Source organism: Vipera berus, assembly GCF_964194415.1.
Source record: "Vipera berus genome assembly, chromosome: 7".
NCBI lineage: Eukaryota > Metazoa > Chordata > Lepidosauria > Squamata > Viperidae > Vipera > Vipera berus.
This window is the reverse complement of record NC_138209.1, coordinates 20646110-20673964: the sequence shown is the minus strand read 5'-3', so window position 1 is coordinate 20673964 and position 27855 is coordinate 20646110. Positions and strand designations below refer to the sequence as shown.

At 40.3% G+C, this 27855-nt stretch overlaps 1 protein-coding gene across 1 annotated transcript; it reads left to right on the top strand.

The window, feature by feature from the left end:
* Nucleotides 1-831: 831 nt before the first annotated feature.
* Nucleotides 832-27855, top strand: SLC39A8 (solute carrier family 39 member 8). The gene is made up of 8 exons (XM_081332276.1): nucleotides 832-1839; nucleotides 8900-9065; nucleotides 11988-12157; nucleotides 13543-13665; nucleotides 14973-15149; nucleotides 21691-21898; nucleotides 23050-23234; nucleotides 27030-27855. Exons 1-8 carry the CDS (start codon nucleotides 1579-1581, stop codon nucleotides 27177-27179), a joined length of 1440 nt encoding a protein of 479 aa, XP_081188402.1. The 5' UTR covers nucleotides 832-1578; the 3' UTR covers nucleotides 27180-27855.

The window sequence follows — 27855 nt, the reverse complement described above, 5'->3', positions numbered from 1 at the left end:
TGCCCTGCACATGGAGAACGGAGCTGGAAAGGAGATTAGTGAAGGAATGTGGTTGTCCTGTGGTGGGGGTTAGGATTTGGCATTGTGGATGCCCTGGGGTGTGGTGGGGGTTAGGGTTTGGCATTGCACAATGTTTGTGCTCTGGTGGGGCTATTCAAAGTACAGGGATTCCTTGCATTTTGAAGCACCCTGTGTGACTGCATGGAAAGGAGCGCTCCGTTTCTCAAGCGCCCTATTCCAGGCATACAGAACTTGCAGTCTCTGCCAGATCTCCGTTGGGATAAAGTCTTTTAGCTCCTATAGAGCGCTTCCAAACACAGCCAGTCCCTGCGTTTGGAAGCGCTCCATAGGTGCGGAAACATTTTTTTATCCCAATGGAGATCTGGCAGAGACTGAAAGCTCCGTATGCCTGGAATTTGGTGCTTGAGAAATGGAGCCTTCTGCCAGATCTCTGCTGGGATAAAAATGTTTGGGCACTTATGGAGCGCTTCCAAATGCAGGGCCTGGCTGTATTTGGAAGCACTATATAGGAGCTAAAAGAGCGGAGATCTGACAGAGACTGCAAGCTCTTTGGATAAGTTTTCGCAGGAAAAAGCCATTTCTCAAGCCCCTTCCTAGCCAAAACAAGCCTCCAGAGCGAGCATACTTCGCTCTTCTTAAGAGCAATCCAGCGAAAACAAGCCTCCAGAGCTTGCTCCGGAGGCTTGTTTTGGCTAGGAAGAGGCTTGAGAAATGGCTTTTTCCTGCGAAAACTTAGCCAAAGAGCAAAGCGCACATGCCCACAGAGAGGGCTCTAGGTGCCCACTCTGGCACGCGTACCATAGGTTCACCACCACTGATCTATGTGGATGACAACAGATTTGAACGCTGGGCCCTATCTAACAAAATGAAATTCAAGGTAGAGAAAAGTAAGGTTTTGCACTTAGGTAAGAAAAAACAAATGTACAAGTACTCAATAGCAGTAACTGTGAGAGGGATCTTGGAGTCCTAGTGGACAATCACTTAAATATGAGCCAGCAGTGTGCAGCAGCAGCAGCTAAAAAAGCCAATGCAATCCTAGGTTGCATTAACAGAGGAACAGAATAATAATTAAAAAAATATTAGAACAATGCAGTCCTTCATAAACTCTTGACATCATTGCCCTCTTGGTTGGGTAAGCAATCAGGAGATAATGGGAGCCGTAGTCCAGTGTGCCCTTTCTGGGCAACAGATTGGGGTCAAGAGGGCTTCTGACACTTTTTCTGTCCTTACTTTTTCCCCCCTCCTGTTGCAGGAAGAGCCAAGTGCGCCTGGCATTCGGGACTGAAAAAGTCTTTCGGTTCTCTGGCTGAGGCAGCTTCTCCTACCTACACCCTTCCGGGATAGGATTTGGGGAACGTCCGGGGAAGGGCCCTTGTCCCTGCCCAAGAGGGAGGGAAGAAACGGCCTCCACCTGCAGCAGTGCCGAAGTTTGAGTGCCCGAGGAAGGGTCACTCCCGCTTGCCGTCAGCCCCAAAGACACGGCGCGCCTTCGGCTGGTTGATTGAACTCCTCCGGCCTCGCCTTCCCTTCTCGCTCGCCTCTTCGCGCTTGCCGGCGATGTCTCCTCTCGTGGCTCGGACGCTGCTGGCCGCCGCTCTGGCACTTGGCGTCTTCGTTTCTACCGGCGCCCAAGAAGATCCTCCAGCAGCGTCGGCGTCGATCGGAGGGCCCTTCGCTCAGGATCTCTTCGCTGTCTTCGGAGGGAACCGGAGTCTCTCGAGCGAGCAGGTCGGCCAGATGCTGCAGAAGCTGGGCGCCCGGCAGAAGATGAGCGAGTTCTTGCCCCCAGGATCGCTGGCGCATCTGCGCTACAACCAGGTATGGAGACATCCCGCCCTTTGCCCCGCATCCCTAGCGCTGGAAACTCCACCCAGCAGTTTCGACTTCCACGTTTGTGGAAGAGGGAGGGAGGATTCAAAGTCTCGATTTTCGTTTTAAGAATTTTAGTCAATGGTGAAAAGGTCAAAGGCTACATACAGATAAAGGGGAAGGTAGACTTTTCATAGCTCTCCATTTGCCTCCCTCCCCTCTTCACCTCTATGGTTAGGAGGAAGAACTGGCAAAGTCTAAGAGCTGGGATCCACTGACCACACCATTTTATTCCAGCTCTGCCTTTAGTGTCATGTCAGTGGCAGAATGTTCTATCATAGAACCAGAAGGAGTTTTGATGGTGGTAATCTTTGTAAGCAACCATAGCAAGTACTGTATGTGTTGTTGGGGAACGCTGGTCTAATACATGGTGCTAACATATGGTCAGAAATGGTGTAGGGGCAGGGGTAGGCAACCTCTGCTCTTCTATGACTCAAGGACTTCAACTCCCAGAATTCCTGAGTCAGCATAGTTGACAGGAATTCTGGGAGTTGAAGTCCATAAGTCATAAAAGAGCTGAGGTTGCCTACCCCAGGGTCTCCTGGTGGTGGTGGTGGGGTTGGACTAGATGACTTACAAGGTCCCTTCCAACTAAACCTATTCTATTCTATTCTATTCTATTCTATTCTATTCTATTCTATTCTATTCTATTCTATTCTATTCTATTCTATTCTATTCTATTCTATTCTATTCTATTCTATTCTATTCTATTCTATTCTATTCTATTCTATTCACTTTCTATTCTATTCTATTCTATTCTATTCTATTCTATTCTTGGTTAAGTGACACATTTGTTAAGTGAGTTTTGCCCCATTTTACGACCTTCCTTGCCACAGTTGTTAACTGAATCACTGCAATTGGTAAGTTAGTAACCCTATTGTTGAGTGAATCTGGTTTTCCCCATTGACTTTTGCTTGTGAGAAGTTTGCAAAAGGTGATCTCGTGATCGTGGGACACAGCAATGATCATAAATATGAACTGGTTGCCAAGTGTCTGAATTTTGATCACATATTAATGGGGGATGCTGCGAAGTTCGTAACAGAAAAAACGATCATGTCACTTTTGCCAGTGCCGTTGTAAGTTTGAACAGTCACTAAATGAACTGTTGTAAGTTGAGGACTACCTATATACTCAAGTCAAATAAATTGCATGTTCAATTATGGGTAACGTGTTTACTTTCAGGCCGAGTTCCTTTATTTTTGGTCCATCTTAAATTGGCTGACTTTCTGGGTTAAAGAAACCTAGCTGGTGTTGGGCAGGAATTATGCCTGAATATATTTATGCCCTCTGTTGACTGCAACTTTGATGATTTTCTCAGCCACTGATGGCAATCCCGGAAACTGAGATCTAACATCTTTGGAGGGTGTTAGATTTAGGAAGACAGATTTATATCTTCGGTGCTAAATGTTGTATATAGAATATTTGAACATGCTTCAGTACTGACAGCTTTTAATGCTACCTGTTAGAATATACTATGCAGCTAATCCTTCTTTTCCTGGATTTTTTTTGAAAATATTGAGTAAGAATGGGAGAAAAAAGTATACTTGTAGATGTTCTCCTCTTGACTATCTCTCTATAGCTTTTTAAATGAAATAAGTTATTTTCGAAATAAAAGCAAAGCAAACTGCCACATGTATCCTTGGAGAGACATCCAGTTATGGACAGTGGTGATATTCCCTTTCTTCAATAAATAAAATATGAAAAGAAATCACACACAAATTGTAGCTCATTATGCAGTTAGCATTGTTATAGTATGGAAGAATTATGGTTTAGTGCCATAGGACATGTTTTACATATACACAGAAGATCTAATATCTCAGAGTCTCACTCAAATGATTGGGAAAGTGAGTCTAAAACTGATAGCGTTACCTAGTTTGTGTAATGAGACATCTGCAAGAAAACAACCAGGTTCAGAGAGCATCAAGCACTCCTCATTTCAACCCTGAGCTACAAATTGGGAAAGTATGTTGTGGAAAAATTTCATACACTTAGAAGATGAGTGTACCTACCAGAAGAAATAAATCCAATAATGTGCTCATTACATTTACACCAGTGTAGGCTTGTCTGAATGTTGTTATATAACTATAATTATATAATAATTATATGTAATAAATATATTATAAATCATAATTTCATCAGAATAGGCTTGAGTCTTACTGTTTTTTCCTTTAAGGACTGACTCTGCCATCTCTCTGCTATTCTCTGTTTTGTGCTTCACAATGAATTGTGTGTTTATCTCTGCATTTAGTTAGAATATAAACCAGTCTTCTCATCTTGGTACCCTCCAGACACAACACAGACACATAAATCTCCCTTACTAAATTTTGCTCTCCTTCTTTAGTGTGTAATGTGGATGATGGGAGTTGTAGCCCCAAAATTCTGGAATAAATTAAATGTCTACATCTGGCCATTATTTATATATTAGGCCAGGGGTAGGCAACCTTGGCTGGCTCAGGAATTCTGGGAGTTGAAGTCCACGAGTCACAAAAGAGCCAAGGTTGCCTACCCCTGGGCCATGCTGTAGCTCTCAGGCTAGTAATACTGTTCTTGTGCATTGAGTTATCAGAAAAATTTGTACAGCATAATCTCCCAAATGTGGGGGTTGACATGTAAGAAAAGCAGAGAGGAGAAGAAGATCAGAGAACACCTGTTATGAAATGTTTCTGTGTAGAAATAAGGCACACATTCATTTTGGAAGTAAACACCAGGCATGCAATAATCCACCCAAAGTGCTATTAGTGGAGTGGGATCATCCAGAAAATAAACAACAGCAACAATGACTTAATACAAGCTGGTTTTCACCATATGGGTCAGAAAGCTATTTCAGCTTTTTAGTCTGTCTCCTTGTGATAAAACTCAATCTAAGCTTGACCTCGTAGTATAAAAGGATAGGTGAGCTGTAGTGGTAAAATGCATTGTTTTGCAAAGAATAAAATGTTAGACTTTTTCATGTTTTCTATTTTTTTTTACTAGACCATCAAAAAGTAATATGTACAACTTGCAACCTGGAGTTCTATAATTATGTTATAAATGCTATTTATCCATGTTGTTCTCTTTAGTGTTTCCTTTCAGTATAAATATCAGTGCAGCTCACAACAGTATAAATAAAACAGAATAGTTATCACAACAATAGAAATAATGCAAACAATTAAAGAGTAAAAGGGCAACGGCTTATTGCTTCATACACATAATATAAACTCTAGCAAATACCACATATATTTATAAATTTGTTTTATCTGATCTGTCCCCACATTGAATAGTGATTTAAGGAAAATATTTATTGTGGTCAGGGACATGATAATAACTGCTTTGTTAGCATGGTTTTTAAATCCTATATAGCAAATTACAAAGGTAGTTGGTGAATATGTAAATTGGAACATACGTCAACAGAATTACTGTACAAGCCAGAGGATTCATGAAAATAGCTTATTTATACCTCACTTTATATGACGAACTAGATGAGATTGTTCTAGTTATTTTTGTATTATTTATATTTGTTGTTGTTAGTTGCGAAGTCTTGTCTGACCCATCGCGACCCCATGGACAACGTTCCTCCAGGCCTTCCTGTCCTCTACCATCTTCTGGAGTCCTTTTAGGCTCACGCCTACTGCTTCAGTGACTCCATCCTGCCACCTTATTTATATAGCACTGTTTAATAGAATATGGAACATGAACCAGTTTTATTTGTTTTAATTTTTTGTTTTTTGTAGAACATCACGATAACTTACAAAAATGCAATTTATACACATAAGTATATTTAATGACAATAAAACTGTTATATAATTAAATAACATAGGTCATGAGAATAGCAGCCAATGAAAACCTACAAGCAGTTCTCAACTAATGACCACAATTCAGCCTGGAATTAAGGTTGTAAATTGTGCCAGTTAAGTGGATATTTCTAGGACTACTAGATTCTGCAATAGCCACCCGTCTTGTAAATTCGCACAATTCTTTTTTCTCTTTATGTATATGTATACATCTGAACTAGACTATGTTATTTCTGTGTGTCATATATATGTGTGTGTGTATGTGGGTATATGCATAATCTTTTGACATGTTTATGTAGTGTACATTGGATATGGTTACCCTCTGAGAGCTGAATGCAACGAAATTTCATTTTAATGTATACTGATTAGCATACATTTAAAGTGACAGTAAAGTTATTATTCTATTCCTCTATTCTATCATTACGTAACCATGCCTGATCTTACAACCTTTTTTGTGGTGGTTGTTAAGCAAACAGCACTCTTAAAGGGAACGTGGTGCTTATAAAGCAAACACCATGGCTATTAAGGGAAATTATTCTCTGCAGTAGGCTTTTTTTGCCAGAAACTAGAAGTAAATGCCAGTTTCTAGCAAAAACATTCTACATCACAGTCACATAATGATATGAGACTGCAAACAGTGTTAAATGTGGGCCGTTTTCTGAGTGCCTAAAATGAAATCACATAATTGCAGGGAAGGGTGCAGCCATCGGAATATTGAATCTGGGTTATGAATATGTCTTGGAAGGAGTCTATCAAAAATTTTAATGGTCCGGTTGTAAGTTGAGGATTATTATATTGAGTAAAATTAATGGTACCCATCTGCCTATTGACAGAATAATTCATCAATTATTTCACCAGATCCAAATAGAGGGGTTTCAGGAAGTACGGGAGGAGAGGGGAAACTGCATGCTTAGAAGACATAAGAGTCAATACAGAATTTATATGTATTGATTAATAATTATATATAGATCATGAAGGGTATTGCAGAGTTTTCCCTCAACTTGCTTTGAGTCAATTTTGGATGCAGAGTTGAATTGCATCTGAATCATTTCCTTGGAAAAACTATCTACTGTATTCTTATTCTTTTTACTGTGATTATTGACTGCAGATGCCACTGTGGCTAAAGGTCAGGCAATTATCTTGAACAATAACTAGACTGGCATGGCATAAACATTTAAATATATATTGCTTTGGCAGCTAGTCATACCCCAACTACTATCTTTGGAATAATGGCAGAAAGAATTTAACTGATATTCCAAACTTAAACAAAGGGAGGGTGGAAGCTTGTTTCCCTTTTAAAATATACATAATTTTACGGAAAGTTTTAACAACAGTAGTAAGAATTAATACCAACTAAAATAGAATGCAAATGAAGAAAAAGGAAAAAATAAAAGAAAAACCTAAAAGTGCAAAAAGAAAATAAGTAGAAGAAAAATAGAAGAAATATATAAAGAAATGTCATCCAATCTTGTTTACACCAGTTATATGTATAATGATAGTTGAACCTCTCTCTCTCGCTAAAGTAACTTTATGATTCTCTTTCTATAATCTACCCTTCCTAATAATCAAAACCATAAAATATACGTTGATGTTTTTCTCTCCAAAAATTTCACAAGAGGTTTCTAGTCAACAATAAATGTAGATATTGTCTTTTCCCTAACCAAACAAGTCAATATTGCTACATATTCCATTTCCGAGATTAAATAACTATTACTGGAACACTTTAAAATTATAACTGAATGATTACCGGATTTCATAATATAAATATGTAGCAATTCAAGTTTTGCAGGGAAGAGTATTGTTTCATAAAGCTTCAGAACAAAAGCATTCATAGTGTTAACACAATTTGTGTGAAACTGTATAAACAAGCATGAAGCATAACATAATTCATGCACATTTTAATGAAATCTTGTCTCCAGAAATACAACATTACAACATGTTTATAAAATATTAGGAGCATAAATGCACAGGATTTCAATTATAGAGTTTTGCTTGCAGTTCAAGCAAACGCTGGAATGTACCTCTGTATGTCACTTGATTATATCTTTTTCTTATTCATTTCCTTTTGGAAAGGCTGATCCAATGAAAGTTGTTCAGGCTAGGTTTCCTTGCTGATCTGCTTGTGCAAAAGTATCTCCTAAATTACAGAAATAAAAGAAAAGAGAGACATGGCCTGAACTGTGAATGACCTGCACTTTCATTCAGCCCACAAAACCTTGTTTACTCAAGGTAGTTCTCTTCCTCATATTTTCCCTAAAACCATGGACCCTCTCTTTGCTTTGTGCAAACCTAATGATAAAGAGCTTTTTGTTCTGATCCCAACTGGATGATGATTTGCTCCTTCTGACTTACACTTACCAGTAATAGTATTTCTTACTAATATATAATCTTGTTTTGCTGAAACTATGCAGCCATTTCCTGACTTATTTTCCGAAAAAAACCTGTCTAAGAAACCTCACTTAGAGGAAGAGGGAGGGATTGAAGGCTATACAACTTGGCGAGCAAAAGCAATCCACTAAATGGACTTGTGATGTCTCACTTCTGCTACTTTGTTCCACTATGGCAGATCAGGGAAGGGACTTCCCTGTGTAAATATATGGAATTGATCAACACAGCTTTGCTAATTGTTAGTTTTTATTATCCATTCCTTGTTTGGAATCCAAACTGCAGCAGCCATAGCATGCAACATGAGCTCCCATAACTTCATGGGGTTGTCACATGATCATGATGAAGTGCAGCTTTCAAACTGTGCCATAGTTTTCTGCATAGGAGCAAGTAACAAGCGGGTAAAATAAGTCATTCTAGATTGAGCGGTGTACAACTGGAATAAATTAATGAACAAAATAATAATAAAATGGAATAATGTATGGCTGAGATATATGCATTGAGAATCTAAAGACTGCCCATCATGTCTTGTACTCTGGTATCTTAATTTTCCTTATTTGCAACATGAAAAAAAGAGAATGGTAGAGTGGATCAAGTTCAAAGAAAGCTTTCTTGCAAATATTTAAGGTTCACTTTAAAAGCTATAATTAAAATAAAATTGAGCTTGTCAAGGTTCCTAGATCCTTTCAGGAGGACACTGAGAAGTATAATGAGAATTTTTTCCTCAGATGCCATTCTAAAGATAATCTTTTATGCAGTTGATGACAATCAAATCTAAAATGTTTTGCATCTCTCTGCTATAAGTGCATTCATTTTCTTTGTCAAACTAACATAGGTTTTTCATTGTCTTTTAGTGCATATCTTCTGAAGATATTTTTTCTCTGTATGGAATATCAAACAATACCAGGATAATGCAATCTACCTTCTCTACAATATGCCCTGCTGTCTTACAACAAGTGATTTTTCATCCTTGTGAAATATCTGTTCCCAAAGGTAGTTCCAAGCCATCTCCCACAGAAGGTAATTCTCCATTTAGAACCTAGTTTAGTTAGCAGATTATTTTTATTTCTAATTATGCACTTCTGTCAATGTTTCTGTACCTCCAGTGGCATAATGTTGGCCACCAGTCTTCACTACTAACTGGTATTGTATGATAATTTTAAATATATACTCAGATAACTATCATCATTAAATATGATATTGTGATAATAACAAAATATTGCTGCATCCCATTGTCAGATATCATTGGCTTGTGATTCTAATACCGTTAAGAGTAAGCCTTAGCAGATATTATTAGAAAGGTATCGTTGCAAAAGATTTTAAACTTAAAAACTAATTGCATAAAACCTGGTATAGTGCAGGAATTTTGCTTGAATTTAGAAGGACCTTCATGGTCTTCGTTAGCAAACTAGAATATTGATAACTGGAAATAGTGCCTCCCACATGTAGTGATGTCAATAGATTATATCTCTTTCAAGGAAGACTGGTGAGCAAGGACTTTTGCAGGTAAACCAAATCACAGAGGACAAAAAAATTGAGGGCTTTACGTTAAAACAAATAGAGAAATTTTATCAAAAGAATCTCAGAAACAAAGGCAATTTACAGAAATGGACTCTAAACTTGACTATACAAAACAATAGCTTGAATATGATATTTGAAAATACCAAAGCATTCCATGGGTATTTTTTGAAAGGTAGTGAAAAAAAATGGACAGCACTATTCAGATTGTTACATTAAAAAAGGAAGCAGAAGCAATGTTTTTTTTAGTCTAAGAAGAACACTATGCACCAAAGTTATCAAGGCAAAACGAGAAAAGACAAGTAGTAAATTCCATTTGAGCCAAAGTAAGGATAAGACAGTTGAGTATACAGTAACTGGATGTAGCAAAATAACCCAGACTGATTACAAAAATGATTATGATTGAATTGAGAAGATATTACACTAGCAAGTATGGTTAAAACTATGGATTCACATCAGTGGAATCATCAAATCACAGATAAAAATCACCGAACATGACAAAGTAAAAATGTTATGACATTTTAAATTCATACCAATTTATGCCTAAAATATAACACACCAGATATCATTGTTATTGAAAAGAACAATGGCTTATTAACATACCGTAGCCATTCCAGGAGATGGTAATGTTGAAGACAAGGAAGTGGAAAAGATTTCAAAGATTTGTAAATAGAGATTGCAGAAGTTTGGAAGATATCAGTTGTGGTACAATTGTTATTGAAACAGTGGGTGCAATATCCCTGGTCAACATCAGCTCTGACATATTTTTGGAATTGGAATATAGTAATGCAGGATAAAGAAGGCTGCCATTTTGCCCTTTGCCAAAGAAATCAGAAGATCCTGAAGTAGCTATTAGATAAAAACAAATTCATTTCAGTACAAACTATGTAACAAAGTCTTGTCTAGTTTGACGTTCAACATCTAGGATTTTAATCAAAGTAGCTTCTGGTTAAGGCAAAAGACAAGGAATATTTAAGCGTGTAGACTAGAGTATGGTTTATGAAGAAAAAAGAGTTGAAATCAGAAATACTTGAAATTTACCATATTTATAAATATTATAAATAAGTCAGAATACAACAAAGGGTTTGTTAGAAACCACATACTCATCTTTAATGCTTTTAGTGGTACTGGTACTTCTTTTTCTTTTTTTAAAATAGTGTCTTTAAATAACAAAGCAATGGAGAGTTTGACACTCAGAAATTTAAAAAGATCTGCAAAATCCTTTCCCTTATTGTTAAAAACAATGTATTTTGTTTTTATGGTTAATTCTTCAACAATGATATATTGAGCACTAACTGTACAATTTCTGTAATTTTTCTGCCAACTTACTAATATTACAGATAATCCTTGACTTATGGACACAATTGAGCCCAACATTTCTGTTGCTAAATGAGACATTTGTTAAGTCAGTTTTATCCCATTTTATGACTTTTCTTGCCAGAGTTGTTATGAATCACTGCAGTTGTTAAGCTAGTAACGCAATTGTTAAGTGAATCTGGTTTCCCCATTGACTTTGCTTGTCAAAAGGTTAAAAAGTGATCACATGATGCCAGGACACAGCAACCGTCATAAATGAGTCAGTTGCCAAGCATCTGAATTTTGATCATGTGACCATGCATGCTGCAACGGTTGTAAGTGTGAAAAATGGTCATAAGTCACTTTTTTCAGTGGTGTTGTAACTTTGAATGGTGAGTAAATGAGCTAAGTCGAGGACTATCTGTATATATTTGCATCCTTTTTTTTGTTTCTTATTTTTGTTCATTTTTATTTTCCTTAAAGATATGAATAAAAATGGGAATGTTAAAGCAGTTAAAAAGAACAAAAAACTTGCTCTTGCATCTATGTGCATTTTAGTCAGCTCACAAATTTTTTTGCCTTATTGTTTTTTGTGATTTTTAACTACTGTAATTTTAGCTGATGAGAAATGTAGCACAATGGGAAATGCCAAGGGAAAGGAACAATTAATTTGAAGTTATTGAGATAATCTATTTTTTAAGAATGGAAATAGTGATAATAAACAAGAAAAATCTTGTATGTAGTATTTTTAGTGTGTTGCGATGTGCAATTTACCATTTTTTTTATTCATTTATTTAATCAGATTTTCACTGATCAATTGTTCTGTCAGGAAATTTCTCCTTAGTTCTAGGTTGCTTCTCTCTTTGGTTAGTTTCCATCCGTTGCTTCTTGTCCTGCTTTCAGGTGCTTTGGAGAATAGCTTGACTCCCTCTTCTTTGTGGCAGCCCCTGAGATATTGGAACACTGCTATCATGTCCCCCCTTGTCCTTTTCTTCATTAAACTAGACATACCCAATTCCAGATGGATAAACTTTTTTTTCCTGTCAAATGAGTTTCTTATCAAATGACAAGAAGGACTTTGTTGGTTTTAATATATATTTTACTGTATGATTTTTTTTCTTTTTACAGTTTGGGGCTTTGGGTTCCTTGCTGTGACTATAATCAGCCTTGCGTCACTTCTTGGATTGGTTTTAACGCCTCTTTTAAAGAAGGACTATTTCCCTAAGATTTTAACCTACTTCGTAGGTTTGGCCATTGGAACTCTCTTCTCTAATGCAATTTTTCAACTTATTCCAGAGGTAAGGAAAAGGTAGACAAAAATGGTGGGAATATAACCATATTCTATGTTTTCCAGAAAGATGCTCTTCAATATTACAGCTTTGTAGTCATTCCCTTTCTTCTCCATTTCCTCCAACCAAAAACTCCTTCAAAGGGATAGATTAGAGTTGAACCAGTATTCCCCATCTAAAAAAGATGAATTACCATTCTGACAGGAAGTGGAAGGGAGAACACACTAATATCATATGTCCATTGGCAGTGGCCTGGCAAACAGAACATAATTTGAAAACACTGATTAAGTACAGTCACCAAGACATATCTGTGGTTGCCTGCCAAGGGAAAAAAGGTTGGTGATGTCATGAAGCTTTGGTAGGATTGTTCAGGTATTTTCTGGAAAGAGGAAGGGAAGTTTTTTATTTCTCAAATGATCATGTGTGCTGCCAGAACCACTGATAAGGAAAATTGATTGGGTTAGTGGCTGAACTGCTTAAGCATGTTGGAAGAATAGAATCCATATAGGGGTCAGCAACCTGAAACAGTGAAAGAGCCACTCGGAACCGGTTCCCTCACAAAAGGGAAAACTGGGAGCCGCAAAAAATGTGTGCACATGCGCATACATGCGCACATGCACAGAACAGGGTTTGACTGAAGAGTGGAGCCAAGTCGAGATATGCACCTACCCTGCATATTTGAATTGATTGGTTGAACTTTTTTAGTCCCACTTTTTTTTTTTGGACTGCACATGGCAGAGGACTGGGAGCCGCAGAGGATGGCTGAGAGAGCCGCATGCGGCTCCGGAGCCGCGGGTTGCAGACCTGTGATATAGGAGGTTACCAGGCTGAGCTGGAGGGAAGGGTCAAACGCATCATGAGTCCCTTCATGCCCACAAGAGATCTAAGTCCAGCCCACCTTGAATTCCTTTAACTCCCACTAATTTCTCTTGACTGTTAATAGTTCAGATTCTTGTAGACAGCTCAACCTTGAATAAATCTTTATACTTATTTGAACTGCCTGAATCTCCTGATTTGCACAGCACTCCCCAGTCCACTGGAGAGGTGATATGTAATAAGAGTTGGCTACTGCAATTTATTTCCAAATTATCCTGTTCAGCATTCATTCTGACCCACATGTACATTTTGTGGATTAATTCAAGATTGATTAAAAAAATCAGTTTGGAGTAGATAATTAAATATAGAACAGGCAACCATTGTTATGGGACAGGCCTATCAAATGATGACATACCATATATGATTTAGTTTAGGTGAGTTACAATATAAAGTAAATTTGGGTTGAATTTACTGAATGAATATAATGCAAAAGTGAATACTGTAATAAAAAAAGCTTTCTTAAAAAAATACAGAAATATCAAAATGATATGGAATTATTATTAATATTTTTGTTCTAGGCCTTTGGGTTTGATCCCAAAGTAGATAACTACATTGAAAAAGCAGTTGCAGTTTTTGGTGGATTCTACATCTTATTCTTCGTGGAAAGAGTTCTTAAAATGTTATTGAAGACCTATAGTCAGGTGAGTTGGGTAGCAGGATTGAATTAAAGGGCTGCTTTTCACTGCTAGAGATGATTATGTTTGTTTAAGTGTGTCAAAAGTAGCACACCCCCCGATGCTGTGTTTTAACGAAAGACCACATCAGACAATAGATCTCACTCAATCCAGTTCATTACAGAGAAGCAGAGACTGAGTGGAAAGCCAGTTCTTTCTCTCCAGCAGCCAGAATGAGATTGGAAGGGAAATGCCATTGACGTGTGATGTGTAGGTTGAAAAGACAAAAAACATTTTGATCTACTATTCCACAGGTAGGCAACCTTGGCTCTTTTATGACTCATGGACTTCAACTCCCAGAATTCCTGAGTCAGCTATGCTGACTCAGGAATTCTGGGAGTTTTTATTTATTTATTTATTTATTTATTTATTTATTTATTTATTTATTTATTTATTTATTTATTTATTTATTTATTTATTATATTTTTATACTGCCCTTCTCCCGAAGGACTCAGGGTGGTGTACAGGGCAATAAATATAAAAAACAAAATATAAATGTTAAAATACAATTAAATATAATGCCCAAATTTAAAATTTAAAACAATATTTAAGAACATATTTAAAACCCCAACCCTAACCCATCAGACCAGGTCAGAGTGCTCAAATAAATACGTTTTTAGATCGCGCCGGAAGGAGCGAAGGTCGGGGGCCATCCGGAGCTCAACCGGCAAGCGGTTCCACAGGTCTGGCGCGCCCACAGAGAACGCCCTCCCCCTGGGGGCCACCAATCGGCATTCTTTGATCGGAGGCACCCTGAGGAGGTTGAAGTCCATGAGTCATAAAAGAGCCGAGGTTGCCTACCCCTGTCCTATACTAATGTCATACACTAACCACACATGGATCTGTTTAAAAAAGGGCCAGGTTAAAAGCTAATTAGGATTTAATTTGCAAGTATATTTCATTTACATTTAATCACATACTTTTAAGTACAGGATGTGATTCTCCGCAAGGTATTGAATGGTTTCCCTTTCAGTCCCATTATAAACAACAATTTTGTGGTAAGCTTTGGAGGGTCCTGAGGATTGTACATAAGGCTTTCAAGAGTCACATGTGTTCCTCAGACCCAGGATGTGCACTTTTGGCTAAGAATGCCAAATTTCTCACATTGAGATATATTTACTGTACATTTAAATCTGTACAGCTATTTTCATACGTATTGGAAAAAAGTGCATTTGGACAAGATTTCTCTCTCTCTCTCTCTTCATTTTCTAAAGTTATCTTTTCATTGAAGTCCATTGATCCCTTCCTAAATTGTTTTATCTGGTTCCCTTTAGATGGGTCACAGCCATTTTGAATCCGAAGAACTGAAACTTCCTCAAGGTTGTTCTGTGCCTCCTGCTCCTGCAGAATCAATCAAACCAGTTAATGGAACCGTGTGCTATGCAAATCCAGCAGTAGCAGAAGCTAATGGAAACTTGGGTTTTGATAATCTCAGTGTGATTTCTGGACAGGTATGAATAAACACGTCTTGCCAGTTTATCACAGCATTTCCAGCAAAGAGCGGATTGCTGATCTTTTCTTTGTTGATAATAGTTTTAAAATTGAATTTACATTCATCACTCACTCCACATTACACACACACACACACACACACACACACACACACACACACACACACACTATGGAGTTATGTAGACTAGACAGTATCTGGCAGCTGCTCAGGTAAAAGCTGGGCTTGGCCAGTACTGCTTCCAAGAATCTGACGTAATTGGAAATGATACCCCACGTTCCACTCAGTGGAATATGTAAAACACATAAACTGAGAAATGTGTAGCTATTCATAATCTCTTTGAGTATGCTATGTAAATTGGAGGTAAGAATCTGTTGGGGTGGGTTCTCTTTTCTGGCTTTGCCCATTAAAACGTTCCCCTGAAACTGATTCTGCCTTTGACCAAGGCATATACAGCTATATAGTAATATTAGGCATAACCAGGAAGTTGATACTAGATTACATTGGGAGAATCTGCAGGTTCATAGGATTTTCTCACTGACTTTAAACATTGACTTTAAGGTACCCTGTTTGACTTTAGGCAAGTCCTGTTAATATAACAATAGAATTAACCTTTAGGGTGGTATCCTTTCTCTTTCTTTTAGGTTTCTGAACTGTTAGTTTAGCTCTGTGTCAATATTTCCAGCAGTCACGTAAACTTAAATTCCATTCATAGTTGAAACTTTAACCTTTAACATCTCATGTAATGTTTATACAAGATTCATGGTTGCTCAGACTGGAAAGCTTTAATGTTTGATTTGGTTGAAAAAGGACAATATTGTAAACTTCCTTCTGCCTTAAAACAAAGATAGTGTTAAGAAATTTTATGATTGACCACAAAGTCAGCAGATTATTTAGACTGGATTTGACATTTTTATTCACCTATAAAGTCCTTCCCTAGGATTAAGGATAGGCAGATGCTGTTTGAGGGCGTTGTAAGTATTGTGGCAAATATTATTACTATTATTACAGTCACACAGATATTTAGACTACAGCTGGCATTTTTATCTACATATCAAATCCTTCCTAAGGACCTGGGATGGTAAAGGTAAAGGTAAAGGTTCCCCCGCACATGCGTGCTAGTCTTTTCCAACTCTAGGGGCCGGTGCTCATCTCCGTTTCAAAGCCGAAGAGCCAGCGCTTGTCCGAGGACGTCTCCGTGGTCATGTGGCCGGCATGACTAGACGCCAAAGGCGCACGGAACGCTGTTACCTTCCCACCGTAGTGGTCCCTATTTTTCTACTTGCATTTTTAGGTGCTTTCGAACTGCTAGGTTGGCAGAAGCTGGGACGAGTAACAGGCGCTCACTCTGTTACGCGGCACTCGGGATTCGACCCGCCAAACTGCCGACCTTCTGATCGACAAGCTCAGCGTCCTAACCCACTGAGCCACCGCGTCCCTAAGGACCTGGGATAGGCAGATGTTATTGTTTAATATTATTAATAAAGCTTTCTTTTTATTATTTATTATTGGTTGGCCACTTTCAATAATTTTCAGGTGGCGTGAAGATTTGTGTTCTTTCAGAATCCTTCTTGTTAATTACTGAAAGTTAAGAAATTAAGAAGATTAAAGAAAAAAAGAACGCAGTAGGAAATTAAGTCAGACATCAATTAATTTTTCTATTTTTACTTTGATTAGTAAATTGGCTGTAATTTTTGAAATGTCGAAATTTATTTATTTATTTATTTATTTATTTTAATTCCATTTATATCCCGCCCTTCTCCGAAGACTCAGGGCGGCTTACAAGCTTAGCAGTAGCCTTCATCCTATTTATATGCCTGCTTATTAGGGCTTTCATACACCCCCCAAGCGGCATTATTACAAAGTCAGCTTAATTGTTCTTTAAATGGCGTCTCCGGGAATTTTATTGTCCGAGTAGAGCTATATTAATCAATAGTAAAAAGCCAGTTTGTAATTTACCTAATTTTGCATTTCCAATGCACCAACTGAAACTTAGATAGTATTTGCAAAATTATCCAAATTTTTCAATGCAGTTCATCAATAATAGAAAGTATAGTACTAAAATGTCTGCTAAAAATTCATACAAATGGTCCTTGGTTAACTATGTTAGAGTTCAAAGTTACAGTGGCACTGAACAAATGGTTCTTATATCAGTCCCTGAAGTTATGGCCATTGTAGTGCTCCCTTGGTCACATGATCAAAAATTGGGTGCTTGATGTGGCACTTGCACTTACGACTGAAGGGCATTTCAATTCCCCCCTTCTGCCTATCTCACCTGCCCCCATCTCTGCCCTTTTGGCCACCTGCACTCTGACAGACTTGCCACCCTGTGCTTCACTGCCCTTGCCATTCCCAGATGACCTCTGCTGCCTTCTTCCTCCCACGGTTGATGAGACACATCCTGTCTGGCCCTTTGCTGGTCATGCAAAGCTTTTTTTTTTTTTGAGGCTTGGACCCCATAGGAGGATAAAAATATCAAATCCAGTCTGGCCATGAAATCCACATCCAGTTGACTGGATGACTGATCATAACAATACAAGGTGGTTGTTTTGTATGTGAAATTTGGTGTATTCTCCCATGATCTTACTTATTTTTTATTGATTGTTATAAATAAACTACCATAATTATGAATAATATTATTAATCATATTTTAAAAATGTAATGGATTATTTCTTTAAATTGACAGGGTTTTTTCAACTTAGCCATCCCAAAATCACATTAATTAGTGAAGAGTGTTCTTTCCTTTGTTAGTTTGTTTACCTAAAATACCAGGGATTCCAAACTTTTCCTATTGACGTTAGGTGGCATGATTAATAGGTGAACAGTAACTTCTATCCAACAATTGTGTTGACTTTGAAATCAGAGTCCTAGAGGGAAAGCTGTGCTTTCTGGTTTGGTTTATTAAGCTATGTGAAGTCTTAAATAGTCCTGTCAGGTTTTGGAGGGAGATAGACAAGATTTAATTGGCTGACAAAAAAATACAGTGGCTTCACCTCCAAAGGTCCCTGCTGCTTGGAAAGAGTTTCCAGTTGTTAACAATATGAAATATAACCCTTTCAGAAAAGTTGCTATAGCATAATATGCTTAAAGGAATAAAAGAGTTCTATCTTATTGCTGAAAATTAACCCTACTCTATCAGGTTCATTTCTGATTACCGTATATACTTGAGTATAAGCCGACTCGAGTATAAGCCGAGACCCCCAATTTCACCCACAAAAACTGGAAAAAGTTGTTGACTTGAGTATAAGCCGATCCGCCGTTCTGCAAGCCTCTGCCGCCAGCAGAGGCTCGATCCGCCATTTTGCAAGCCTGAATACACAGGAATACCCTGTGTGGCCTTGGCTCTCCGGGAAGCCCTGGCTGTCCGCTTCCTCGCTCCACGCTGCTATTCGGGGCCCGCGCGTTCCCCGGGCAAATCGCGGCGCCCAGCAGGCGAGGAAACACGCCCGCTCCAGTCGCCCCCCCTTCCCTCAGGAGACGCGAAGAAAGTGACCGCCCGGAGCTTACCGAGGACTTGCTTCGGTGCTTCCAGGATCGCGCGCACCTCTCCCAAGCCGCCGCCGTCCGGAGACCTGCCGAAGTTTGGGGAGGTTTGGGGAGGTGCGCGCGCACCTCCCCAAATATCCCCAAACGTCGCCGGGTCTCCGTTCCTCTGCGCCCTGCCTGCCTGCTTCTTTCCACAGCGGAAAGAAGCAGGCAGGCAGGGCGCAGAGGAACGGAGACCCGGCGACGTTTGGGGAGGTTTGGGCGCCTCCCCAAATATCCCCAAACGTCGCCGGGTCTCCGTTCCTCTGCGCCCTGCCTGCCTGCTTCTTTCCACAGCGGAAAGAAGCAGGCAGGCAGGGCTCGGAGGAACGGAGACCCGGCGACGTTTGGGGAGGTTTGGGCGCCTCCCCAAACGTCGCCGGGTCTCCGTTCCTCTGCGCCCTGCCTGCCTGCTTCTTTCCACAGCGGAAAGAAGCAGGCAGGCAGGGCGCAGAGGAACGGAGACCCGGCGACGTTTGGGGAGGTTTGGGCGCCTCCCCAAATATCCCCAAACGTCGCCGGGTCTCCGTTCCTCTGCGCCCTGCCTGCCTGCTTCTTTCCACAGCGGAAAGAAGCAGGCAGGCAGGGCGCAGAGGAACGGAGACCCGGCGACGTTTGGGGAGGTTTGGGCGCCTCCCCAAATATCCCCAAATGTCGCCGGGTCTCCGTTCCTCTGCGCCCTGCCTGCCTGCTTCTTTCCACAGCGGAAAGAAGCAGGCAGGCAGGGCTCGGAGGAACGGAGACCCGGCGATGTTTGGGGAGGTTTGGGCGCCTCCCCAAACCTCCCCAAACGTCGCCGGGTCTCCGTTCCTCTGCGCCCTGCCTGCCTGCTTCTTTCCACAGCGGAAAGAAGCAGGCAGGCAGGGCTCGGAGGAACGGAGACCCGGCGACGTTTGGGGAGGTTTGGGCGCCTCCCCAAACCTCCCCAAACGTCGCCGGGTCTCCGTTCCTCTGCGCCCTGCCTGCCTGCTTCTTTCCACAGCAGAAAGATATTTGGGGAGGCGCCCAAACCTCCCCAAACGTCGCCGGGTCTCCGTTCCTCCGCCCCCTGCCTGCCTGCTTCTTTCCGCTGTGGAAAGAAGCAGGCAGGCAGGGCGCAGAGGAACGGAGACCCGGCGACGTTTGGGGATATTTGGGGAGGCGCCCAAACCTCCCCAAACGTCGCCGGGTCTCCGTTCCTCCGCCCCCTGCCTGCCTGCTTCTTTCCGCTGTGGAAAGAAGCAGGCAGGCAGGGCGCAGAGGAACGGAGACCCGGCGACGTTTGGGGAGGTTTGGGCGCCTCCCCAAACCTCCCCAAACGTCGCCGGGTCTCCGTTCCTCCGAGCCCTGCCTGCCTGCTTCTTTCCGCTGTGGAAAGAAGCAGGCAGGCAGGGCGCAGAGGAACGGAGACCCGGCGACGTTTGGGGATATTTGGGGAGGCGCCCAAACCTCCCCAAACGTCGCCGGGTCTCCGTTCCTCCGCCCCCTGCCTGCCTGCTTCTTTCCGCTGTGGAAAGAAGCAGGCAGGCAGGGCGCAGAGGAACGGAGACCCGGCGACGTTTGGGGATATTTGGGGAGGCGCCCAAACCTCCCCAAACGTCGCCGGGTCTCCGTTCCTCTGCCCCCTGCCTGCCTGCTTCTTTCCGCTGTGGAAAGAAGCAGGCAGGCAGGGCGCAGAGGAACGGAGACCCGGCGACGTTTGGGGATATTTGGGGAGGCGCCCAAACCTCCCCAAACGTCGCCGGGTCTCCGTTCCTCCGCCCCCTGCCTGCCTGCTTCTTTCCGCTGTGGAAAGAAGCAGGCAGGCAGGGCGCAGAGGAACGGAGACCCGGCGACGTTTGGGGATATTTGGGGAGGCGCCCAAACCTCCCCAAACGTCGCCGGGTCTCCGTTCCTCCGCCCCCTGCCTGCCTGCTTCTTTCCGCTGTGGAAAGAAGCAGGCAGGCAGGGCGCAGAGGAACGGAGACCCGGCGACGTTTGGGGAGGTTTGGGGAGGTGCGCGCGCACCTCCCCAAACCTCCCCAAACTTCGGCAGGTCTCCGGACGGCGGTGGCTTGGGAGAGGTGCGCGCGATCCCGGAAGCACCAAAGCCTCGGCCGCGCACAAGTCCTCGGTAAGTTTTTTTTGTTGACTGGAGTATAAGCCGAAGTGGAATTTTTCAGCCCAAAAAGTGGGCTGAAAAATTCGGCTTATACTCAAGTATATACGGTACTTTTCATTGATTGACTACCTGTACCTCAGTTGCTTTTTTGAGGAAAATGTACTATTTGATATATTATCTGATACCTACTTTAAAAATTTGCATAATAGTGTCATGCTGTCTATGATAAGCCTGTTGGAAGATGAATCCAACACATGGTGTTCTGAATCAAATATATAAAAACACTGGAAACCTGGTCGCATTAGGATCCACCCTGTTTTGCAGTTCTTTGATAATCCAGTTCATTTGGAAAGTTTACTGCAGAGAAAACAGAAGAACTGTGATCTAGATCAAAAGTGAATTTGACCTCATGGTGCTGTGCTTGTAAAAGAAATATTTGCTATATGTGGAGAATGATTATAGGTAATCCTTAATTTATGATTGTAATGGACCCCAGAATTTCCATTATAAGACATGACAATCATAATACTCACATGATTGACCTGATTTTATAAATTTTTTGTGGTGGTATTTTTTTGTTTTTATGGGCATTTTTTTTGCTGGAAATCAGCTGGAAAAATATAAATCATGGTCACAATTTTGCAACCAGCTGTAAAAATGAGCATCTGAAATATGGTCATGTGGTCATGGTGTGTGTGTGTGTGCACACGCGCGCGCTCACCATTGTGGGAACTCCGGAATTGGATTATAAGGGGTAGACAATGTGTCATAACTTTGAATGGTAGCTAAGTGACCGGTTTTTAAGTGAGAACTACCTGTACTTTGGATTCCATGAGTTATTTCTCAATAAACAAGTACACTTCAAATTACATGATCCTTTGATTTCTTACAGTGACTTTAGTATTTGATGTAACTCTCATGTTTTTTGTTGTTGCAGAAAGAAGAAATGCAAAGTACTTCATGGAAATGTATCAAAGGGCCTTCCCTGTCCGAGATTGGTACAATTGCCTGGATGATTACATTAAGCGATGCTTTGCACAACTTCATTGATGGATTGGCCATTGGGGCTTCTTTCACACTTTCCCTACTTCAGGGAATTAGCACATCTATAGCAATCTTATGTGAGGAGTTTCCTCATGAATTAGGTAATATGTTTTACATCATTTCAAAGGTTAAGGTATGTAGCTGAGGCAGAGTTCTAGAACCAATGCAGCCACTATAGTTTTTCCAAAAATTATGGCTTTCAGCGTTTAACTATAGTTATTCAGAAATCTGGAGCTGCATTCCAACTCTAAGGGCATCAGGACTGGGATAAGCTGTCTTAGGAAATTTCTCGTCAAGCAAAACCTAACCCATAAATATTTTATATTTAAATGGGAAAATGATAGTTTTCATATACATTTCATATACATTTTACCAATCCATTTTGAATTATTATCATCCTGAATCAATCTACTGCAAGATGAAAACCACTTCATAGAAGGTTACAGACTGTAATTTATCATGCTGGTCCTGGATATTGATAGATAGACGTTTTTCAACTTCCCATTCCAGTACCAAGGATGCCTTTAAAGCTTTTCACCAGACCAGGGGTCGGCAACCTTAAACACTCAAAGAGCCACTTGGACTCATTTCCCAGAGGAAAAAAACACTGGGAGCTGCAAAACCCACCCGCGCGTACGCACGCACACAAGGGGGGAGCTTGATTGAAGTGTTTAATTAAAAAGAAATAAAGGCTGCTGTGCATGAGTTTTTTTCTCTCTCTCTCTCTCCCTCCCTCTCTGTCTCTTTCCCTCCCTCTCTCTCTCTGATCTTCTGCTCACCTGGCAAGCTGGCTTCACGCTGTTCTTGGACAAGCTGACACATGTTCTTATTGCACTGGCTCTCCTGCCTTACTTTCTGCTGCTTCCTCCTTCCCACTTCCTGTGGAGACACAGCAAAGGCAGGAGCCCCGCCCAATAAGCTTGTCAGCTTCTCGGAGAACACACACACACACACACACACACACACACACACACACACACACACACACAGAGAGAGAGAGAGAGAGAGAGAGAGAGAGAGAGAGAGAGAAGGGAAGCGCAAGTGCCTCTCTCTATCTCTGTCTCTCTCTCTGCAAATGGCAAAGGATGACTGGGAGCCGCAGGAGAAGGCTGGAAGAGCCGCATGCAGCTCCAGAGCCACGGGTTGCCGACCCATGCACCAGACCTTCTCTCTGTATTTTGATTCATCTTGGTTGAAAGTATAAATTATAACTGTGTTACGTACTCATAATGGCATCCATTTCTTTTTTTAGGGGATTTTGTCATCCTTCTTAATGCAGGAATGAGCACAAGGCAAGCCTTGTTTTTCAATTTTTTATCAGCATGCTCCTGTTATATTGGCCTAGTTTTTGGCATAATTGTAGGCAACAACTTTGCTCCAAACATCATTTTTGCACTAGCTGGAGGCATGTTTCTATACATCTCCCTTGCAGATATGGTGAGTTTCTGCTACAGCGTATCTACCTACTTAACAATATTTATAGTCTTACTGTAGTACAAATGGGCTTAACCATTAGCATTATTACAATGTGTGATTATGAGAGACTATATCTGTGAGACAGTGTTAAGAGAAACCACAGTACTGATGCTATTAGCATGAAACTAGTTCATTCTGGAAATTGAAAACATTGAAATGGCAATTAGTTCATGTCAATTTTTCCTAGCTGGACATATTGGATGTGACCTAGCATGGTGTTAAATTGCATAAACGCCTTTTGAAGTCTGTCTAAGTCTAGGGTGAAATATTTATTGCTATGAGACAAAGTAAGGAACTTCTATCTTGCTTTTTTGCTTAATTCTTAAAACAGCTGTTTTCCCCAAGTTACTTAACTGCACCTGAAAACTCTGTATGGAAGATTGACTAGTTCTACATGTGTACATGAGGCCAATGGCTTGAAAAACATGAAAGAAATAAGGGGAAGTATATGGATTTAGTATTCAGTCTGTATGGGTTTCAAGAGCTATAGTTCTAGAATTTACTACCGTCTTGCCTATGGGTGACATCCTAGCAATTTTCATTTCAAAACATTTGGTATATCTAGGACAAAAACAAACAAAGATAGCTAAGTAAAAATTAATTAAATGCCATTAAGGCAACTACTCCATATATATCAGGCATGTCAAACTCGAGACGTCATGTGACATCATGTGACGTATCGTGACTTTTTCCCCATTGCCGGCAATGGGGTGGGTGCGGTTTTGTCATGATGCATCCGGCCTGCGGGCCAGCAGTTTAACATGCCTGGTATATACAGTATGTAATATTTTTCTAATTCCATCAAATTGTGCATTACAATTTATTCACAATTTTTGGAGTATTTGGAGTACTCTATATGTGTCCAGGGATTATGTGCCATGCTAATGCTTCTGTCTGTGCAAATTCTGAAACAAAAAAAATCAATGTATTAAAAACGTAGGGAACTTAATGAAACTATGTACAATTATTCGTAGTGATATAGCGTTAGAGAGGACACATGAATAGATCACATCTATAATCATAGCTGGCACAGTGAATTCTAGGATATGTTTGTGCCTTGTTTCTTGAGTTACAATGAGTTAAGTGTAGTTCAGAAAAAAAGTGGAAATATGGCAGTTTGGTATATTTTATGACCTGTTTCTCATCTTTACGGAGAGCAAAGAACAAGCTTGGAAATTAAAGTTGTTTTCTGTGACATCTTTCTATCTTAGATAACGTATAGACCCCTGTTTGAAAGCCTACTTATGGCACAGTAGGTGATAGGTTTTTCTATCTCCTTTCCAATTTCTCTATCTTTAGGTGTCTAGACCGGAACTGTGTCTGAGCCAAATGTAATAATATGTGTGAATAATCAATACAGAACCCTGATTTATTGCTGAACCCCACTTTGTTCTTCTCTGTCTAGAAACAGGTAGGATTTGTAAGAGTTCTTGTTTCTCTCTCTTTCCCTCTCTTTCCCTTTCTTAGGTGATCATGGTGAATTAATCTCATTAATCTCATTATTCAAGGTAATCTCTCAGCTCTGGGTCAAAACAGAGATTGTATGGTCTCATACTTTTGAATGTTCCTCCACAAGATTTTTTCCTGCGCATTAAAATGCTTACATACGATGGGTAAAGCATTAGTAAAGTTGTTGGTCTGATGTCTTTGTCTGTTATAAAAAGGTAAAGGTTCCCCCGCACATGCGTGCTAGTCGTTTCCGACTCTAGGGGCCGGTGCTCATCTCCGTTTCATAGCCGAAGAGCCAGCGCTTGTCCGAGGACGTCTCCGTGGTCATGTGGCCGGCATGACTAGACGCCAAAGGCGCACGGAACGCTGTTGCCTTCCCACCGCAGTGGTCCCTATTTTTCTACTTGCATTTTTACGTGCTTTCGAACTGCTAGGTGGGCAGAAGCTGGGACGAGTAACAGGCGCTCACTCTGCTACACTTAGCCTTAAAAAAATGCATTCTAGAATTGATTCTAAATGTCTGCCCTATACAATAGCTGCTGTTTGTGGCTGACTTACTTCTGAATTCTTTTCTTCTTGTCTGTGGTACAAGGTGCTTTGTTTCCCATCCTTGGTTAGGTAACGTCTTTGGAGAAATATTCTTCTGGGAATTAAATGAAGCATTAGATTGACCAATCCTGGACTGAAAAAAACCCTATCTTTATTAAATGCAGCAAGGAATGAGAAATGTCTACATTTGTTTGCTGCCAAGTACATAAAGCATCTGTTGTATTTCTATTGGTAGTAGAACCACAGTTCAACAGATGAGTACTTTTAGTTAAAACATATATCAATCTCCAGCAAGTTAAGATCTAGAAATACTCGTGCAAAAAAGAATCAAGACATAGCCCAGATTAATTATGGGTAAATAAGCAGAGAGAAACAGTTTGGGGTAGTGGTTAAACAGTTTGGGGGTAGTGGGAGAGCATGAGTCCTAGTCCTGCCTTAAGCACAAAGCCAATCTTGGGTCAGTCACTTTCGCTTAGCCTTAGGAAGCAATGTTATTTTTAGATTTAACTTGGTCTGGGATATTCATAGTTTCCCAATTGTGATTGAGTTTGTCCATGTGTTGTGAGATTAAGGAGTTTTCATCATATTTTTTGACTGCTAGTTGTTCATGGATATGATTTGATAGTGTTCTGTCTGTCTGTCTTACATAGTGGCTGTTATAGTCCTTAGAACAGGGGTCTGCAACCCTGACAACTTTAAGGTTTGTGGACTTCAGCTCCCAGAATTCCTCAGCCAGCTATGCTGGCTGAGGAATTCTGGGAGCTGAACACCACAAGTCTTAAAGTTGTCAAGGTTGCAGACCCCTGCCTTAGAGTGTATCTTTTTGGGCTACTAAGTCTTTTGGTTTACTTAAGATGTTTTGGAGGACTTTAGTTGCTTTATGTGTTACTATGAAGTCTTGGCGACAATAGTCTGTGGTTTGTTTCTGAAATGCTTGTGACAAGGTAATATTATTCTTTTCATACATTATATTGGTTGTGTTGCAGTGGGTGGAGTGGTCAGGCACTTTTTGATAAAATTGTATGGATATCCATTTTGTTGGAACATGTTGTATGGACAGTCTTATACACAATCTCCAGCAGCCAACAGCTAGATAAGTAGGGATTAACACTAGACAACAATCCAAGCAGAAAACAACACCCTATTCAAAGAAATACCAAGGAGAAAACCATCCAAAACTGGAAGGGGAAGTTACTGTATTTAAACAGGGAGCATATCCTGCACTTTTTATGTTAGCCTAGCTGGGTAATGAAAGGTCTACAAGGAAACAGCTTTATTTTTTTCCTACCTACGTACCATTGTAATTTATTAGGTTTTGCAGCTAGATTTGAACTTCAGCTTAACTCTTCATTCATGATAGGTTGCCCAAGCAAGATGAGAATTAAATTTGGTACCAATAAAATGTTTTCTGTCTAAGATGGACAGGTGAGGAGGTCCCTAACAATCTTAGAATAGAGAACTAAAAATAACTATAGCTTCTTTTTTCTTGTCCGTGTCTTGGTGAAGTAATTGGTTCTACTATCCAAGATGGGAGTATCCCCCAAATCATTAAACTCTTTTTCCTTGCAACTTAAAAATCATAACCAATCTTACCAGTAATGTACAACCCATCCCCCTATGCAAGTAAAAATGAATGCATTTTAAAAATTGAATATACTATCATGCTATTCTACTTGCCACTAGATGGCAAAACTTACTTACTGTAAAATTCTTTCTCTTTTTTGTGTGTGTGCGGTTTTATTTCCATGGCAACTCCAGTTCCCAGAGATGAACGACATGTTGAGAGAAAAAGTAACTGGAAGAAAAACAGATCTCGTTTTTTTCCTGATTCAAAATGCTGGCTTGCTCACAGGGTTCACTGCAATTCTGCTCATCACTCTCTACGCAGGAGACATTGAGCTGGAATAATGGGACAAGGAAGACAATTTAGCAGATGAAAATGGAAGAACTTCACAGAGGAACTGGAAAGTAATAAAGACACTTGGTTTGCTTCCATCACGGAACAAAACTTTTGTTTCATAAAAGTAATATATAAATATAAAAATAATATATAAAAATAATTTTCTAATATGTGTTCTAGGATAACATTTTCCTCCATGTGTTTGTCCTATGTTAGTCACTTTTATATCAGTGAGCAACAATTTAGTGGTGTGAGAGGACTAATTTATGCAAGAGATTCTTTGTCTGAAAAACAGATATTTATTATTTATTTCAATGAAAATGTACTACCAAGCCTTTATATCAGAAAAGCCCCTGGATTTGGAACTTGATACTTCTGTGCAGCATAATCCAAACTGAAATAGTTTACTTTATAGATCATTCCTATATAAAAATATACAGAAAATTCAGTCCCATTCTAAGGTATGTGTTTAATAGCATTATAACTACATAGGGGGCTCCTCTAAGTAGGAGAAATCATGCTGCCATTTCAGTATCATGCTTGTCGCCTTCCTGAATGAGCATTACATACTTTCTTCAATAATTTTTCTGAAAATGGTCTGGCAACCGGAAGATTTTGATTTTACAGATCTCTAGCTTATGGAAAATGGTTCCTTCTCCCTATTAGGACTGAAAGAATACTAAC

Coding starts and splice junctions, on each gene's coding strand:
- SLC39A8 (XM_081332276.1), top strand. CDS start 1,579: ATGTCTCCTCTCGTGGCTCGGACGCTGCTGGCCGCCGCTCTGGCACTT. Junction 9,066..11,987: donor CAAGCCATCTCCCACAGAAG/GTAATTCTCCAT, acceptor TTCTTTTTACAG/TTTGGGGCTTTGGGTTCCTT. Junction 12,158..13,542: donor TTTTTCAACTTATTCCAGAG/GTAAGGAAAAGG, acceptor TTTTTGTTCTAG/GCCTTTGGGTTTGATCCCAA.